We start from the raw sequence: 15523 nt of genomic DNA, 5'->3' as shown, positions 1-15523 counted from the left end.
GATTTTAACTGAGGTCCTTTAGATATTAGTATTTAAATATACTATATGTTGGTCGATAAAAAGATAAATTGTTGTAATTCAATTTTATTAACATTATTTTTTTCCGTTTGATAGGGTTTATGGCATACTTCGGTTGCCCAAATGATTAAATTTGGTTATTTTTAAGTTAGGTAATTTTAGACAGTCGAAAGAATATTTCACTACTTTGGGAGTTCTTCAAGGTTCCAACTTAAGCCCTCTGTTTTTTATGTTATTTATTAATTACATTAATACGCTGTTAAAAATTCAAGTATTTTTTAAATGCAGATGATTTAAAATTGTTTAAATGCATTTGATCTACTGCGGACTCCAGAGTGACTTAGATTCTCTATAGAGATGGGCTTTCGTAAATCATCTGCTCTTTAGTATCGGAAAGTGCTATAATGTGACATGTTTTCAAACAAATTATTCCCATGATCACTTTCTTGATCTTGATAAGAATCTTCCACTAAGGAACTAGAAATTGATTTCGAGTATTTGAAAGTGATTTGAAATATTTATCGCAGATGATTTTTACGTGTAGAGAGAATCTCTACTTGCTCTTAAAATCACTTTTAAGAAGTTCTCTCTACACGTAAAAATCGCCTGCGATAAATAATCCGAAATGCTTGGCTTTCTTACGAGAACTGCATTTTACTTTGACGATCTGTCACTTATTCGTGTCCTCCGTGAGACTTTATTTGCTAGCATTCTTGAATAGAGATCAATCATTTGTAATTCTTGAATAACCAAATACTCTCTAACAATCGAAAAAAATTAACAAAGGTTTTTGAGATATTTTTATAAAAGGATATTTGGTTATTGCTCTTGTGTTCTTTATAATTTGCTGCATGTTCATCAGCAGTAAAATTGTTCGTTTCAATATTTTTTTAGTAAAGATAATTCATTTTAAAATTAAAAAGTAAGAAATGTATAATTTAATTGTTATTTTTAACGTAGCACTTAATAAAAAATAATGAATATTTGTTAAAATCAATGCATTGTTATAATATAAATATGTTTTGAAAAATCATTCAAAAATTATATTCCTGATAGATATGCATAAAATTAAAAAAAACACAAGAGCAATTTTCCGTGAGAGCAATAGTCCCTGAGTGAAATTGTCTGTGAAAGTAATTGTCACAAGAACAAGTGTCCGTGAGAGCAACTGTTCTGAGACAATTGTCGTAGAAACAATTGTCCCGAGAACAAATGTCCGTTTACCGGCTAAGAAATTAGGTATTCTGTTATGGAAAAAGGGGTACGATAAATTTAGTGGAAAATTTTCTGAATTGCACTCGAATTAAATAGACCAAATCCACGTGCAACTTTATTACTTTTATTACTTTTTTGCGGTATGGTTTAAAAATAATACATAAAAAATGTTTATGCTTTTTATAGTAAATTATTTACATAAAAGTCAAAACGCTTGTGTAGTATTTTTTGTATATAACAGATTCCATATCCATTCATAAATATGCATCTATCTTTAGTGAATGCAGCCAGCTTCAGTTTCTAATGAGAACTTGTTTTACGAGATGTTTAAAACCACCGTTTGCTGTGTTGAGGGAGAGAGAGTTGAAATTAAACGCCGCAGCTTTTGGCGCACAAAGGGTTGACAAGTTTAGTTTGGGGTCTCGTTAATTTTAATTTGAGACCAGGGGCTAAAATTCAAACACACACAGGCTCGGTCAGAGAGACCTGATTGATGTTGTAATTTCTACTTGTTGTAACTGTGATATCATAAATCTGTGACGTGTGACATTCGACGCCTCTGGAGACACGCAGAATTTTGGTTAATCCGCCGACATTATTCAGTGTTATTATATATAATATTATGTTGCGGCGTGCAAAGTAAAGTTTGCTTTTACTCAGATGCGACTGCAAGAAAAGAGGGATTACTTTAAAGCGACCCTTTAGCATTATGACTTTTTCAAATTGGATGCCGAAATATAATTGCGAGAATATTATAATTATTATAATTAGATTTTTGCAGCAAATAAAGAAACTTTTGTATTGTTATCTGAAACTGTATTTTTATTTTTAACTGAAAGCAATTAAACAATGCTAGGTCGACAAGATTTATTAACTCGTTTGCAAATATTTGTTTAGCTCAATCAAGCATACGTATTTATTAAAATATCGGTGCAAAGAATAACAGCTTTACATAAACGCACTCTGCATGCAATATAAAAATACACATTTTAAAGTATATATAAAAACTAGACTACAATACGAGTTTAACAGATTTTTAACATATTTTTTTAAAAGTTAAAGCTCTTTATCAAAAGCTCTTTTAAAATCAGTGCAAATATTCGTATAAAAATTTAGTCATTTTACAGAAAGAACCAAGCATATCCACTTAAAAAAATGGAACGTTTAAATGTCATTAAAAATGACATTAACTTGTATGGATCAATATTTTTTTTCGCAAAATTAAAAAAATATCAGATTCGTTGCTACTAATTTTAAAATACGAAAACCATGCTGTTGATCAAGTATCAGCATCACGTAGTATATCTTTAATAAGAAATATGCTTCTTTTCTCAAAATAAAATATTAAAAAAATAATGTCTGAAATACAACAGTAGATGCAGAACTTAATTGATAAATCCGTAAACTTGAAGTAGTGGGAGTTGATGTTAATGCAGGTTCATCGCTAGAATGTAAACTTTGATGCTGCTTTCATGTATAAATCACATGTTTTATTACAACGTTTTAAAAATATTACAAAAATATTACTAGTAATATTTTTTAATGTGTGTTATACTAAATCTCATTAGGTAATTTTATTTAGCATTATTATTCGATGTTTAATGTAATAGCTTAAGATACATTATTAAATTTTTTTAATAATTTGAAATAAGAAATTACTGCATTACATTACTTTATAGAAAATTTAATATTCTTTTATTAATAAAGAGCATTACATTTGTCTAGCTGAAGACTATGTACCACACAATCTATGGCAGCGAAAGCAGCGTGTAGTACAACATATCTTAGCAGATAGGAGAATTTTTATGTGTCAGTGAATTCTTGGCAAGTCATGTTAATGCCAAAATTATGGGAGAAAAATATTATTATAAGACAAAGTCTTGTATTAGTTGATTAAAATTTAACAGATAGTACAATATGTATCTATTTCTTTAGTTTCCTTTACAATAAACTGTCACTGTAAAAGCAAAAACAGGACCAAATTAAATTGAGAAATAGTCTTATAAGCCACTGCCTTCAGAGATCCTCAGACACTAAACAGCAGCCATATTTCTCCAAACATTACTGACGTTCATTCCAAGTTTACACAATAGCTGAATTTAAAATTTTCAACATATCTATAACACAACTAAATATATTTTAGTACATAATTTAAAAAAAAGGAAAATATATTTCATATACTAGTGATTAAAATTAAAATATAATTTACAATGTCAACAGCAATTTGCCTTTTCAGCAATTAAACAGTAAAGTTTTTTTTAAATATATATGAATTGTATTCATTAAAACGGTAATAGTACTTTGCCAGAATAATTAAAATATGTTTATTACATTTACAGTTTAATTTAATTTATTAAAATAAATAAAATTATTTGAGCTAATTTAATTTCCCTACAAACAAATAATTACGTTAGAAATGTCATTGTCTATGTACATCGATTTTCGCGTTTGATTTATTATTTAAGTATGAAATCAATCAAACTGTGTAGTATTGTGAAGGGTGTGTATTTATAGGGATAATACTTTCATCAAACTTTACCAATAGGTTTCGTAATAAAGTATAGTTATTGTTTTCATAAAATATTAGATAAGAGGATATAAATAATGAAAAAATTATACAGTTGTTGTGTTCTTAATATACTTTACATTATTTAAAACGATGTTATTAAATGCTTACTACCGGATACGTTTTTCACAATAGTTTATCTCGAAAATCTAAATTTAGATAAGAGTAACCCTTTGGACCGTGGTAGGGCAAAATTATTCATACGGTGAATGAAATATATCTTCGACCTTTTTGTATTTCTTGCGTATTAAAATATGACGTCATATTATATATGTATGTAAGTATAATAAACGATATTTTATGGTTGGTCAAATTTAATTCGTTAGAAGGCATAAAGCGTGATTTTGTATCAATACACGTATTAGGATTTCTATATATATATTTTAAATTAGTTTATGAAAACTTTTAAACATCGTAAAAAAATAAGTAAAATTACTATAAATCGAAATTGGACAAAAATTAATGTTTCGTTGGTATCTAACGTATACTGTCATTAAATGTGTCAATCTAGATAACCATTATATTAACTGCTAGAAGGGAAGAAAGTATGTGATTTGTGAGTGTCAGATTTAGATCGAATTTGAAACTCGAGTCGATTTTGCAGATGTGATTTTTATTGGTGTTATTTAGGAGAATTTATTGTTTTTGGTGTGAATTTACACGAGTGCGTAATATACGGGTAATATTTATTTACATCCGAGCCAATATCGAATTCAGATTATGAAACGCGATATGGCAGAAATTTCGCGCTTTAGATCTGCACAATATATTACCTATGTGTAGTTATAGAGTTTTCGTCGTTGTCGTCGTTTTAAATTATTATCGCTTTTTGATATCAATGCTGAATTTCATATATGATTTAGCTTCGTAATTGATATTGGATTTTATAGTGAATCTAAATTGAATCGTTTCGAGGAAAATTAAATCTGAGCTGAATTTATCTTCGCCTGGATATTGCTTTCAATTTCTTTATGAATAAATATATATATAATTTAATAAGAAATAAAGATGTACATAAATATAATACTAGAAATAGAGAAAATTTAAAAATAATTAAGTATAAGAAAAAGAGTACGGCTAGGGGAATTATGTACGGAGGTTTTAATTTATATAATAGTCTTCCAAGAGAAATCCGAAACAGCAAAAATATAACGGGTTTTATAAATGGAATAAAAAAACACCTTCGTACATATAGAAATAAAATATTATAATATTAAGTCTTTATTATTGTATATTTTTTCTTTCTGTTATGTAGTTTTTATATATTTTTATATATGTTTACTAAATTTGTTAGATGTAAAGATTAGCTATTAAGCTAAATAAATTAATAAAATAAAATAATATATATTATATATTTTTATACAACATGTACGATTCTAATTATTTATAATATAAATATCATGCATAGGTAGTTTTGTATCTAGGTTCAAATCTTTGCGTTCTTAAACCTACGCGTGACTTTTAAAAACAGATTGCATCAAAACTAGTGCGTATAAGACGTGATAACGAAATAACTTATTTTTAATTACTAGATAGCTGGACAGGTTAGGTCAGTAGGTTAGGTTAAGTTGTATCAAAAAAACATGTACATATGTATGTATATGTATGGTTTATTGATAAAAATATTAGCTTTTTATTAATTATTTTAAAAAAACAGATAATTTTTATTTTATTATCGAAATTATATTTACCATCTTATCAACAAATTTTATTTATATTTCGCGTTAGTTTGATCTGGAGGCAAACTCGTTTATGTTTTTCCTTTTTCGCGATGTCGATTGATAATAAAAAATAATTTCACGCAATAAATAATTATACTGTTATCTAGGGGTCGAAACGTCGAAATACCAACCTGACTGGAATTTAAATTCCATAGTGGCAATAAAAAAAGATCATCGCGACGATAATCGCGACGCTTTATCTAGTTTAGTGCTCAAAGTTTAGACGGTGAATAGTAGCTGCGGGATTTTGAGCCAACTATCACGTCCGCCGAGGGACTATGAGTTGTTGCCACAGAACGAATTCAAAAGGTCGAGGTCGAAACAACAGGGTGTTCGCAAAATAAAAGAACCAACTAAAATTTGATAAACTTCGTTTGCTAGGCACGCAACGCGTACACATCGGGAAGCCAATAATATGCTTGTAATTTGGTTGTCAGTTATTATTTTGACGGGTTTACGTGTGCTTCTTTATATATTATCCACATTTATTGCGTTGGTAAAAAAATGTTTTATCATTAATTAATATTAAAATGGTTAAGAAAAGTTTTTATAGATAAAAAATTAAATCGTCGTTAATAAGTTTTGCCATTAGCATAAAAATATATTTATTATAAATATTTAGGCCTAGGAGTGTTTGAACTCGCAGCCAATAAGACTCAATGTGAATATAGTAAGACTTTTATTGATATATTTACATAAGTGCAACTGACGATTATCGACGATGACGCAGGTAATAATGCCCGTGGATGATCCTCAGGGTTCTTGTGGCTGCCTGCAGCGAATGTCAAGAAGTAGTTCTTCACGCGGCAATGATCGTTCGGGAGTTCCAGATCGTCGGTGAGGGCGTGAATGCTGGTCTCTTCGGGTGACTGTCTCACCCCCCGACTGTTCTACTCTCTTCTTCGGAGTCTGGGTGTATATAAGGCTTGCTGGCCAATCGCATATATGCCGAGATCTTCTAGCCAATCGCTGCAGTCGCTTCGTAGAACGGCGAAATAAGTCTACGCCCTTAGAAAGCGACGTTCGCTCATCAAGGTCATATTGCATTTTTTGCAAATGTCACGGATGTGGTGATTTATGATATCCGTGACCGTTTCTCCACAAAGAGATTCTCTTAACGAAGGAGAATATTTACTGTGAACTCGTGTTTTGTGCGGTCCGCAAATTCATTGTTAATAAATAATCGTTTTTGGTCAGAAGCATTAACGAGAGTTTAGAGTTTAAGACAATGACAAATACAAATACAAATATAAACAAGGTTAAACTTTATTTTCACAAATGATTATAACCTAATAATTATTACAAAAATCAAAAAGCTTGTATTAAAATATATAAAGATACGAACAGTTCAAAATAGTTGAACTGTTGAGCCGTTGATTTTGAAAGTGGGACAAGTTCATTTTGGTAAAAAAATGAATTACAGCTAATTTTCATTATAAATTAATTTCTGTTTTTAATCAATTTAAAATCATATCTATAAATAAAAGTGTAAATTAATTTTACTCAATGATATTAATTGTTGATTTTGAAAGTGAGGCAAGTCACTCAAAATAAAATAATTTTAATAAAAATTAAAAAGCGTGCTATGTCAGTTAATTTCCATAGTTATGGAAGAACTAACATTTTTTTATTATTCTATATGTATTGTGAAACTAAAAGTTAAAGAAGGGTAGAAAATATACACAAAATAAATTAATATGGATCTTTATAATTAATCGGAAAGTGAGACCAATAAGATAATATTTATTAATAATATATTATCTTATTGATAAACAATAACAATTTATAGTAAGTTATTTTGTTATGTTACTTTGGTTATTATTTTATATTTATTAGTTATTTTATTGTGTTAATTTTGTGATAACGTTCTACAATAATACAACATTTTTAAAAGATATTTTATCCTTGCTAGCGACACTTTTATTTTCATAATTATTCTTATTGTATTGATTATTATTTTGTAGAAATAAAGACAATGAATATTAGCAAGAAATAAAGAATCATTACATCAGAGAGTGAAGATAGCTCGGAGCTAAATTAATACAGATCCAAGAATTTAGCAAAAAAGAAGAAGAATGTTGGAACTGTCAGATTCATCATCAGATAAGAAAACTTCTGGATATAACAAGAAGAACGATAATACGTACAATAAACTAAACGAAATAATGGTATATAAATATTGTACCCAAACATGAATAATTGTTCCTGAAAAAAATTGTCACTGCAATCGAATTAATTCCGAAGAAAGGCAACAACATTTTATAATTTTTTGGAGTTTTGCAGACTATAATGAAAAAATATACTTTTAAATGCTTTTACACAGAAGTGTGCTAAGAGATGAAAAGACTGAGAAATTACAGAGAACGCAAAGGACTATTATTTATCCAACAATAACTTAATACGGACTTGGCCCACTTTCAAAGTCAACGGTTTGCATATATATTTAGGAAACATAGACAAACTAAACACGAGTTTTTTTAATTAATTCAGAAGTTGTATTAAAAGATAAATAAATAAATAAAAGTGTATGGGTATGAGCTTTTAATTCAATTTAAGTAATAGCAGTCTAAGAGGGCCTTAGACCAAAATATAAAAGAAAAAGCGTAAAATTTACAAACAAAATTTATTTGTTTGTAATTTTTTACATGTCATCAGTAACACTAGTAAAACTAATTTTTGAAAACTACAGATCATCTAAAATATAAATTTAAGGTTTTTAAGTCTCAAGGGTGCGACTTTGCAGCTAGAAAGACGTGTGTTTAAAATAGTATTGTTTGTTAATACAATACTTCTGTGCTTCAAAATAAACTAGATAATTCGATTTAATTTTTTACAAAAAACTTTTGCGCGCGTTGGGTTTCAGAAAAAAATAAACATCAGTTAATTTTTACATGATCATTGAATGCATAAATAATGACGTTGTAAAATAAGTTAAACAACATTTTTAATTTTAAGGTCAATCGAAAAATAAATTGTATAAATATTATCTATGTTTTTTTTATATATTATATTTTAAAATAAATTAAATCAATCATACGTACGATACGTTTATTATTATTGAAATGACATAAGTTTGTGTTGTAAACATTATATATCATGATCATATTTCATATTTTTTATTTCAATTTGACAATCACGTTAACGGATATAAATCGCTTACGGTATATTAAAATTAATATGAATTGGTTGTAAGCACGTTATTTAAATCAGAAAATACGCAAATAAATATGAATAAATGAGTCGTTAAAATAAATATTAACGTGAACTAACAATGCGTCGACTTTTGACTTTTATTTGACGGCAACTAAAAATAATATTACGTAGAAATATAGTAAAATATTTTGAATAAGTCCTATTCATAAATGTAAAGGTTAACCTTGAAGGTCAATGTAATTTAATTTTTTACGTTTCTATATTAGGCTTATGGAACCCTTCTTTTCATTACATAATTTGTATGGATTTCCAATGAGTAATCCATATTATATACTCTGAATGAATTTTGATCAATGCCTAATGATATACTAGACGTACTATAAGGAGTTCTAAACGTAATTAATTCAATTTACAAGGGTCGTTTATACATATAAAGTATGTACTGTTAAATCATTCGACTTGATATTCATCTTTATTAGGTACTAAATAAACTTTGGATTAGCTTATTAAATTACTAAAGAAATTCCTTTCGCTAATTAGTAGAAATTTCACAAAAGGTCGTTGTGGATGGAGCATGTTAATAATGTTAAAATTATGAATATGGTATATTTACAAAATCATAAACTTTTTAGACTATAGTAAAGCAAAAATCAAACGTTCCATACATTTATACAAACCGTAACTTATTTAATATAACTTGAGCGCCTAAAAGATGCTAAACTAAATTTATAGGCCTAAAAATATTATAATTTACGTTAGTATAAGATTCCAATATAAAGATTTATTTTCATTGACACAATTAAAAATAATTATTTTCATGTACTTTTAGGTTGTAATATTATAGAATTTAGTGTTATGATTATAGATCTTCACACGATATATAAATTATGAAGTAATATTATTTTTTTATTGTTAATAGATGTCACATGCTTAAGAAGACAGCATGATTTTTTTATTAGCTTCTGGTTAGATTCATACTGTAGAAAAATGAATACATACATTAAGCCACTATTATACCAATTTGTTAAATGACTCAAAAACTGATGTGAAGATTTTCCTCATCGGTATAAATTGCACGAGCGATATTTCGAGAATTTCTTCGTACCAACGTGCGCCCTAAGCCCTAATCGATTGAAATATCGAGGCAATCTTATATAACGATTTAATGTATGCATATTCTATAAAAATCATGAAATGTAAAAAAAAATTATTCGCAAGGTTTAATTCGGCGAGAGAAATGGCAATCAAGTCATCGGTCGGGGGTGATTCGTTGAATCGATTTTGCCCTTTGATTAAATTCAGGCAATTCGATTGCGTAATACAAACCATATAATTTCATTGCCTGCTTGACAAGCCCGTCAATCAATTAATAATAGGGTAAAGTTGGGGGCAAATGGATACTTATGTAGTCATTTGACGTAAAAAAAAGGGGCGTAATACCAAGTAATTATTACTTCCACAGCTTAAAAGATAGACACAATAATATGGCTAATAAATATTTTTTAGCAAATAGTAATATCAAAATATATTTAAAATATACAGGTGATATATGTATTTATAAAATAAATTTAAAATTCAAATCTATTTCGGAAAAGAACGTTCTCTAACTTTCTTTATGGAATATGAAATACACAGCTAGGTTGCTTTCTTTTTCACCATTGTTTTTCAATTTTGACTATTATAGATATTGGATACTTAATTTTGACACGCTTATGAAGCAGAAAAGGTTTAAGTAGAATAAAGAGCACATGCCCGAGCAAACTACCTTGTAAGACTTTAGATACATATTATATTATGTGTATATTATAACAAAGACGGTTTATATTTAGATACTTTATATATTAAATGCTATTTTCATGTCTAGCATAATTAATCCTAGGCATTTTTATGTTAAAATTACAGGAAATGTGTTCATTCAGCCAATTCGTTTAGTGAGTCGTTAAATGTACTTCGCAAAAAACGAATAATTTGTTAATAATTATACTACTGCATGATCAAATGTTTCACAAAGAAAATATAATTCGCTAATGCCTTTTTCTTGGGTTTTATATTTAACTAAATTATGACTGTTTTTATAAAGGGTTTTTTACATATTATACCCAAATAATAAGCACGCATTAATTTTTTTTATTAAGTAGTGAAAACTTATAAAACTAAGATTTTTTTCTCAAAATATTGTTAAATTTATCTAAAACAAAAAAATTCTTATCTATGTTTTTTTACATTATTTTAATATTTAATTAAATAATTAATTATTAATGTGTTTACATGGTTTACATTGATTGTTTAATTAACTATTACCAGGGCTTTTTTTAAACAAATAAACACTTTAATTACACTCAATTTACTAAAGAAAATTATAATCAAATATTATTTAAATTAAATTTAAAGCAGCTTTTCCTTTGCCACGGAAGCATAAAAAATTAAACAAAATTTATATAGGAGAAAATTTTGTATCAAAATTTATTGATATGAGAATATTGTTGAAAGTATATTCAAATTGAATTTTGGTCAATAGGAGGGCGCAAAAACAATTATCTCTTCTCAGAAGGCAAAAATTCACGTCAAAAGCAATAAAATCGTGTCGGCGCCGTCGCAGTGGGAACGCTCAGCAACGAACGTTCCCACTGCGACGGCAACGGCACGATTTTATTGCTTTTGACGTGGATTTTTGACTTCTGACGAGGGATAATTGTTTTTTACGCTCTCCTGTTGGTCAAAATTTGATTTAGATGTTTTTCATTTGATTCTCACTCAGTGAAAATCGTAATATTGTAAAAAAAATCGTAAATGAAATTGTCGCTTCTTATCTTACATCCATACTTTCCATACTTAGTGATCATAATATATTATTTTTTTTTTTAAATGAAGAATATTTTTTATTTACGTACGTTTGTAACTGAATTAAAAATAATTATATTATATATTTCCAACGTTGTGAAAACAGGAAATGGTGCAGCGCTAGCATCCCTAACAGGATGCATCCGCAAAAATATTTATACAAAATATGGATGTAAAATATAAATTCTATACAGTAACATAAAAACCGTAAAGCTTTTTCTCACACATAAAAACTGTATTTTATTTTGATTAATTAAAAAATATTTTTAATGAATTAGAAACACATTTTAATCATTTTAATACTTTTTTACAGGAGCTAGAGGTAGAAGCACATCGCCTTATCGAGGGTCTACAAGCGGTAGAGGGGCACAAATAAATCACGCTTTTACATCTTCAGAAGCTGGATCTAGACGAGCTAGCAGCAGCGTAAGCCAGGTAAGATTAAGTCTTAAATACAAGAAACACAGATAATACTATTAGTTATATATTAGCTACTGTAGTTTGAAAAAAACATTCATTAGAGTGTAACCCTTTTCCTCACTCCGAAGCAAATTGTGTTAATTGGCCTATTTGATGTGTGTTAGATGTGTTTTTTGGAAGGTATACGAATGACACATTCTTCCGAAAACCACATATTGGGCTTGTGCAAGTTTATTTCAAGTGTAGCTATACCCGTTATAGCGTTTAATCATAGTGTATTAATTTATGTTCGAAATTCTTATAACACCCAGAACGAAATATCTTAAAAGACAAAGTTTCGTAACAATGCTTACTTATCACTCCTCGTTTTCATTATTTTAATACGTAACTCATACAGATTAGGAATTTCAACGTGCCAGTTTTCGAGCATAAAGTTCCTTAAACCATTCCAACCCCTACACCTTATGCCATGTCATGGTATTAAACAATTTTCTGCTCGAATTCAGCGAACGTAATCCGGACGTACCAGCTACATCATATTATAATATGTTTTTTACGCGGTAGACTGAAAAAAAAACAAAGAGTAAAAGTTGGATCACATAATTCAATTTGGTTCGAACAACTTTAGTTTGAAACTCGACCTCAACACACCGGTGAGAGAAAGCGAGAGAGGCTGTTTTGAAAAATCTCATTTCACCTCGAAACACGTATTTTATTTTTACAGAAGCAAACGTGCGATAACCTTTCGATAAATCGCTATTTTTCGGACACCCTTTTATCGGCAAGTCATAATCACGCTTAAGTAGTAAACACGTATTCACTTTGGGATTTTTCTCAAATCCGGTCGTAAAATATCTTATCTGTGAAATCAGAAGTGCTTTATATAGCATGCATTAAAAACAAAGTTAAGTTCTATTGATAAAATAAATAAATATTGGAAATAAAAAATATAAAAAACTTTTTTATTATATAAAAGCCAAGTCATGGCGGTAAATTCAAAACCTTCAAAAAATAATTTATTGTTTTTTCAAAAAAACAAATATTCCAGCGCTCAATTATATTTTTTTAATATTATTTTTTCATAGTAAATATAGCTACTTGTTGCAATTAACTTTTAATATAGTATATTTTTTAACATTTTATATTTACAAATACAAGAATTGGGTCGATAATTAATCGTTGTGCAATTTTTTTTATATACAATTCAAATTGTCAAATTTGTAGTTTGTTAATTTTAGTAAAATTTAATTGAACTCGTTATATAATTGAGCGCTAAAGTGCTTTAAACTGGCTGTAATACATTTGTGACCGCTTACGAGTATATATAAACTTATAAAATCATTTCTTATTATAAGCTAAGATAAGTTAAAATAAAAAAAAAATCCTAATAATATATTTTTATTTATTAAATTCAGTACATACATCGTATTTTTTTTATGAAATTTGCTTTTTAATAAATAAACATATAAAACAGTAGATTAAAATACAAGTGTAACTAAATATGCATTTTTTTAATTTATAATACTTTGATTAATACATTAAGGTAAAAATATCGTAGCCTAAATTCAAGTAGCTCAAATTTTCACACATTTTAAAAACACATTTTATTCTAAAAATAATTATTACATCAATTTTTTTGAAATAAGATACAAATGTGCTGAATATTATCAAATCAAAAACACGGTACTTAAATTATACATTTATTATTATAGTTATGCAATTTCGACATTTTTGTTTATAATATAATATTTATAATTTACCACTACAACGTCTACAACTGTCGTGACTAATCATATATGTACCATAAAATATAAAATTTGGTAAACGTGGCAATAAGACATTTTTTTAATTTAATAAATACTTTTAATAAGTATAGGTTACAGTGCAAAATTCTGTTTAATAATATATATATTAAAAAAAAAAATATTACTACAATATAACTAAACCAAATATACATTCTTAAATTCATATATTTCTTCTTACTTTTTCAAATTTCATTTCTAAAATAAAAAAAAAATATGCTAAATTAAATTAAAAGCAAATACTCAGTATCTTGAATAATTAATTTGTCTAATTTATAATATAGATAATCAGTATTATATTTTTTTTATATATTCTATATTATTTTTTAGACTCCTTTTATAATTTGAAGCCTAGGTGCCTTGCATTAAAATTTTTACTTTTAATACCTACTATGTGTGTGATTAAATTAAAAAAGAAAGTACACGTGTAACTGAAGTTGCAATTTTTTAATTTACAATACTTTGACTAATCGTTGCCCAACTCAGCATAACCCAACTTAGCCTAACTTAATTTTTCTTGTAGACAATATACTTTCATGTATAATATTTAATGGTATGTAATAATAATTTAAACAAAGTCTTACTAATAAGAAATTTGTGACTATTTTTTCAAAATTCCGATATAAAATTAAAAAAAATATATTTTATTTATTCAAATATTTTTAATTATTATTGTATTTTCTTGACATTAAAACTAATATTATTTATTAGACAAAATGAGTATGTTATCATTTTTATTTAAAAGCTAAAATGTTTTAAATATGTATAATATAATAACCCATTTTTAAATAAACAATAGCTATTGAATTATTTTTTTTATGATATTAAACATAAGATTTTTTTTAAAAGTTTTGCTCACCTTTTTTTATTTAATTGACTTTAATGATTTCTACTATTATTTATTTTAAATAATACTAACTATTATATTGAATTAAAGTTTTTTTATTTAAAAAAGAAATAAAAATCATATGTGGTGAATATTTCATTTTTTAAAATAACTACTTTACTTTAGTTGCTGAAATTGAATATAATAGCTTTTGCTTTTGTGACAAACAATAGATAAGAATTAGTGATTAATAGCAATAAAGATTGTTTTTGTAATGTCTTTCGTAAAACTATTTATGGAAAATAAATAATGTTTTTTAATTTAAAATGAAAATGTTAATTAACAGGTATTTTAGTTTAACTGTGTTTAATAAAATTTTATGAAATTTAATATAGCTTATAAAATAAAATGTAATTTATTGAATATGAAAGCAAAAAATGAAAGTGTTTATTTGATATAAGATGCAGCAAAAGGATAAGGCAATTTTTAAATTAAAAAAGTTACTGGGATGATCTCATAAGCCAATGTAAGTTTTTAAGTAGTATTTATATTGTTAAAAAGAAAATTGTAGTTATCACCAACATTATACTAACTGATAGCTTAAGAAAACTCATACAAATAATTTCAAATTAAGATTGTAATTAGTTATTGTTAAAATTATGCTAAAAGTATAAGTGACATAGTGACAACAGAATCTGAGTTTATATTTTAGATATATTTAAAGTCAACGTTTTATATTATATTTATTTTATCAATATATTTTTAGCAAAAATATTAAAGCGCAATCGTTTATTTCTATACATTTTAAAATTAATTATGATAACTCAATCCTCGAATTCAATTTGATTCGTTCGAAAATTGATTCCCGTATCAATCCCGCAATATAAATACATCAGGCACATTTTATGATAATAATATTTAGCTCGAAATATGGCGCAATACACCTATAATAAACCACGTA

At 27.0% G+C, this 15523-nt stretch overlaps 2 protein-coding genes across 4 annotated transcripts in view; one reads left to right on the top strand and one right to left on the bottom strand.

Moving 5' to 3' along the window:
- SCCRO4 (DCN1-like protein SCCRO4) overlaps positions 1–15523 on the bottom strand; it is a 215468-nt gene that overhangs the window by 80165 nt on the left and 119780 nt on the right. The window lies entirely within an intron of this gene.
- LOC148235080 (uncharacterized) overlaps positions 1–15523 on the top strand; it is a 119696-nt gene that overhangs the window by 61537 nt on the left and 42636 nt on the right. For both annotated transcript variants that reach the window (XM_088186812.1, XM_088186811.1), the window contains exon 3: positions 11828–11949. In XM_088186812.1, coding sequence (XP_088042938.1) covers positions 11828–11949 — 122 coding nt within the window. The remainder of the gene's footprint in view (positions 1–11827; positions 11950–15523) is intronic.

Source organism: Plectrocnemia conspersa, unplaced genomic scaffold (genome assembly GCF_051122295.1).
Source record: "Plectrocnemia conspersa isolate PC_06_02 unplaced genomic scaffold, ASM5112229v1 ptg000005l, whole genome shotgun sequence".
NCBI lineage: Eukaryota > Metazoa > Arthropoda > Insecta > Trichoptera > Polycentropodidae > Plectrocnemia > Plectrocnemia conspersa.
Note: the sequence above shows the minus strand (reverse complement) of the source record. Positions and strands in the feature narration are given on the sequence as shown.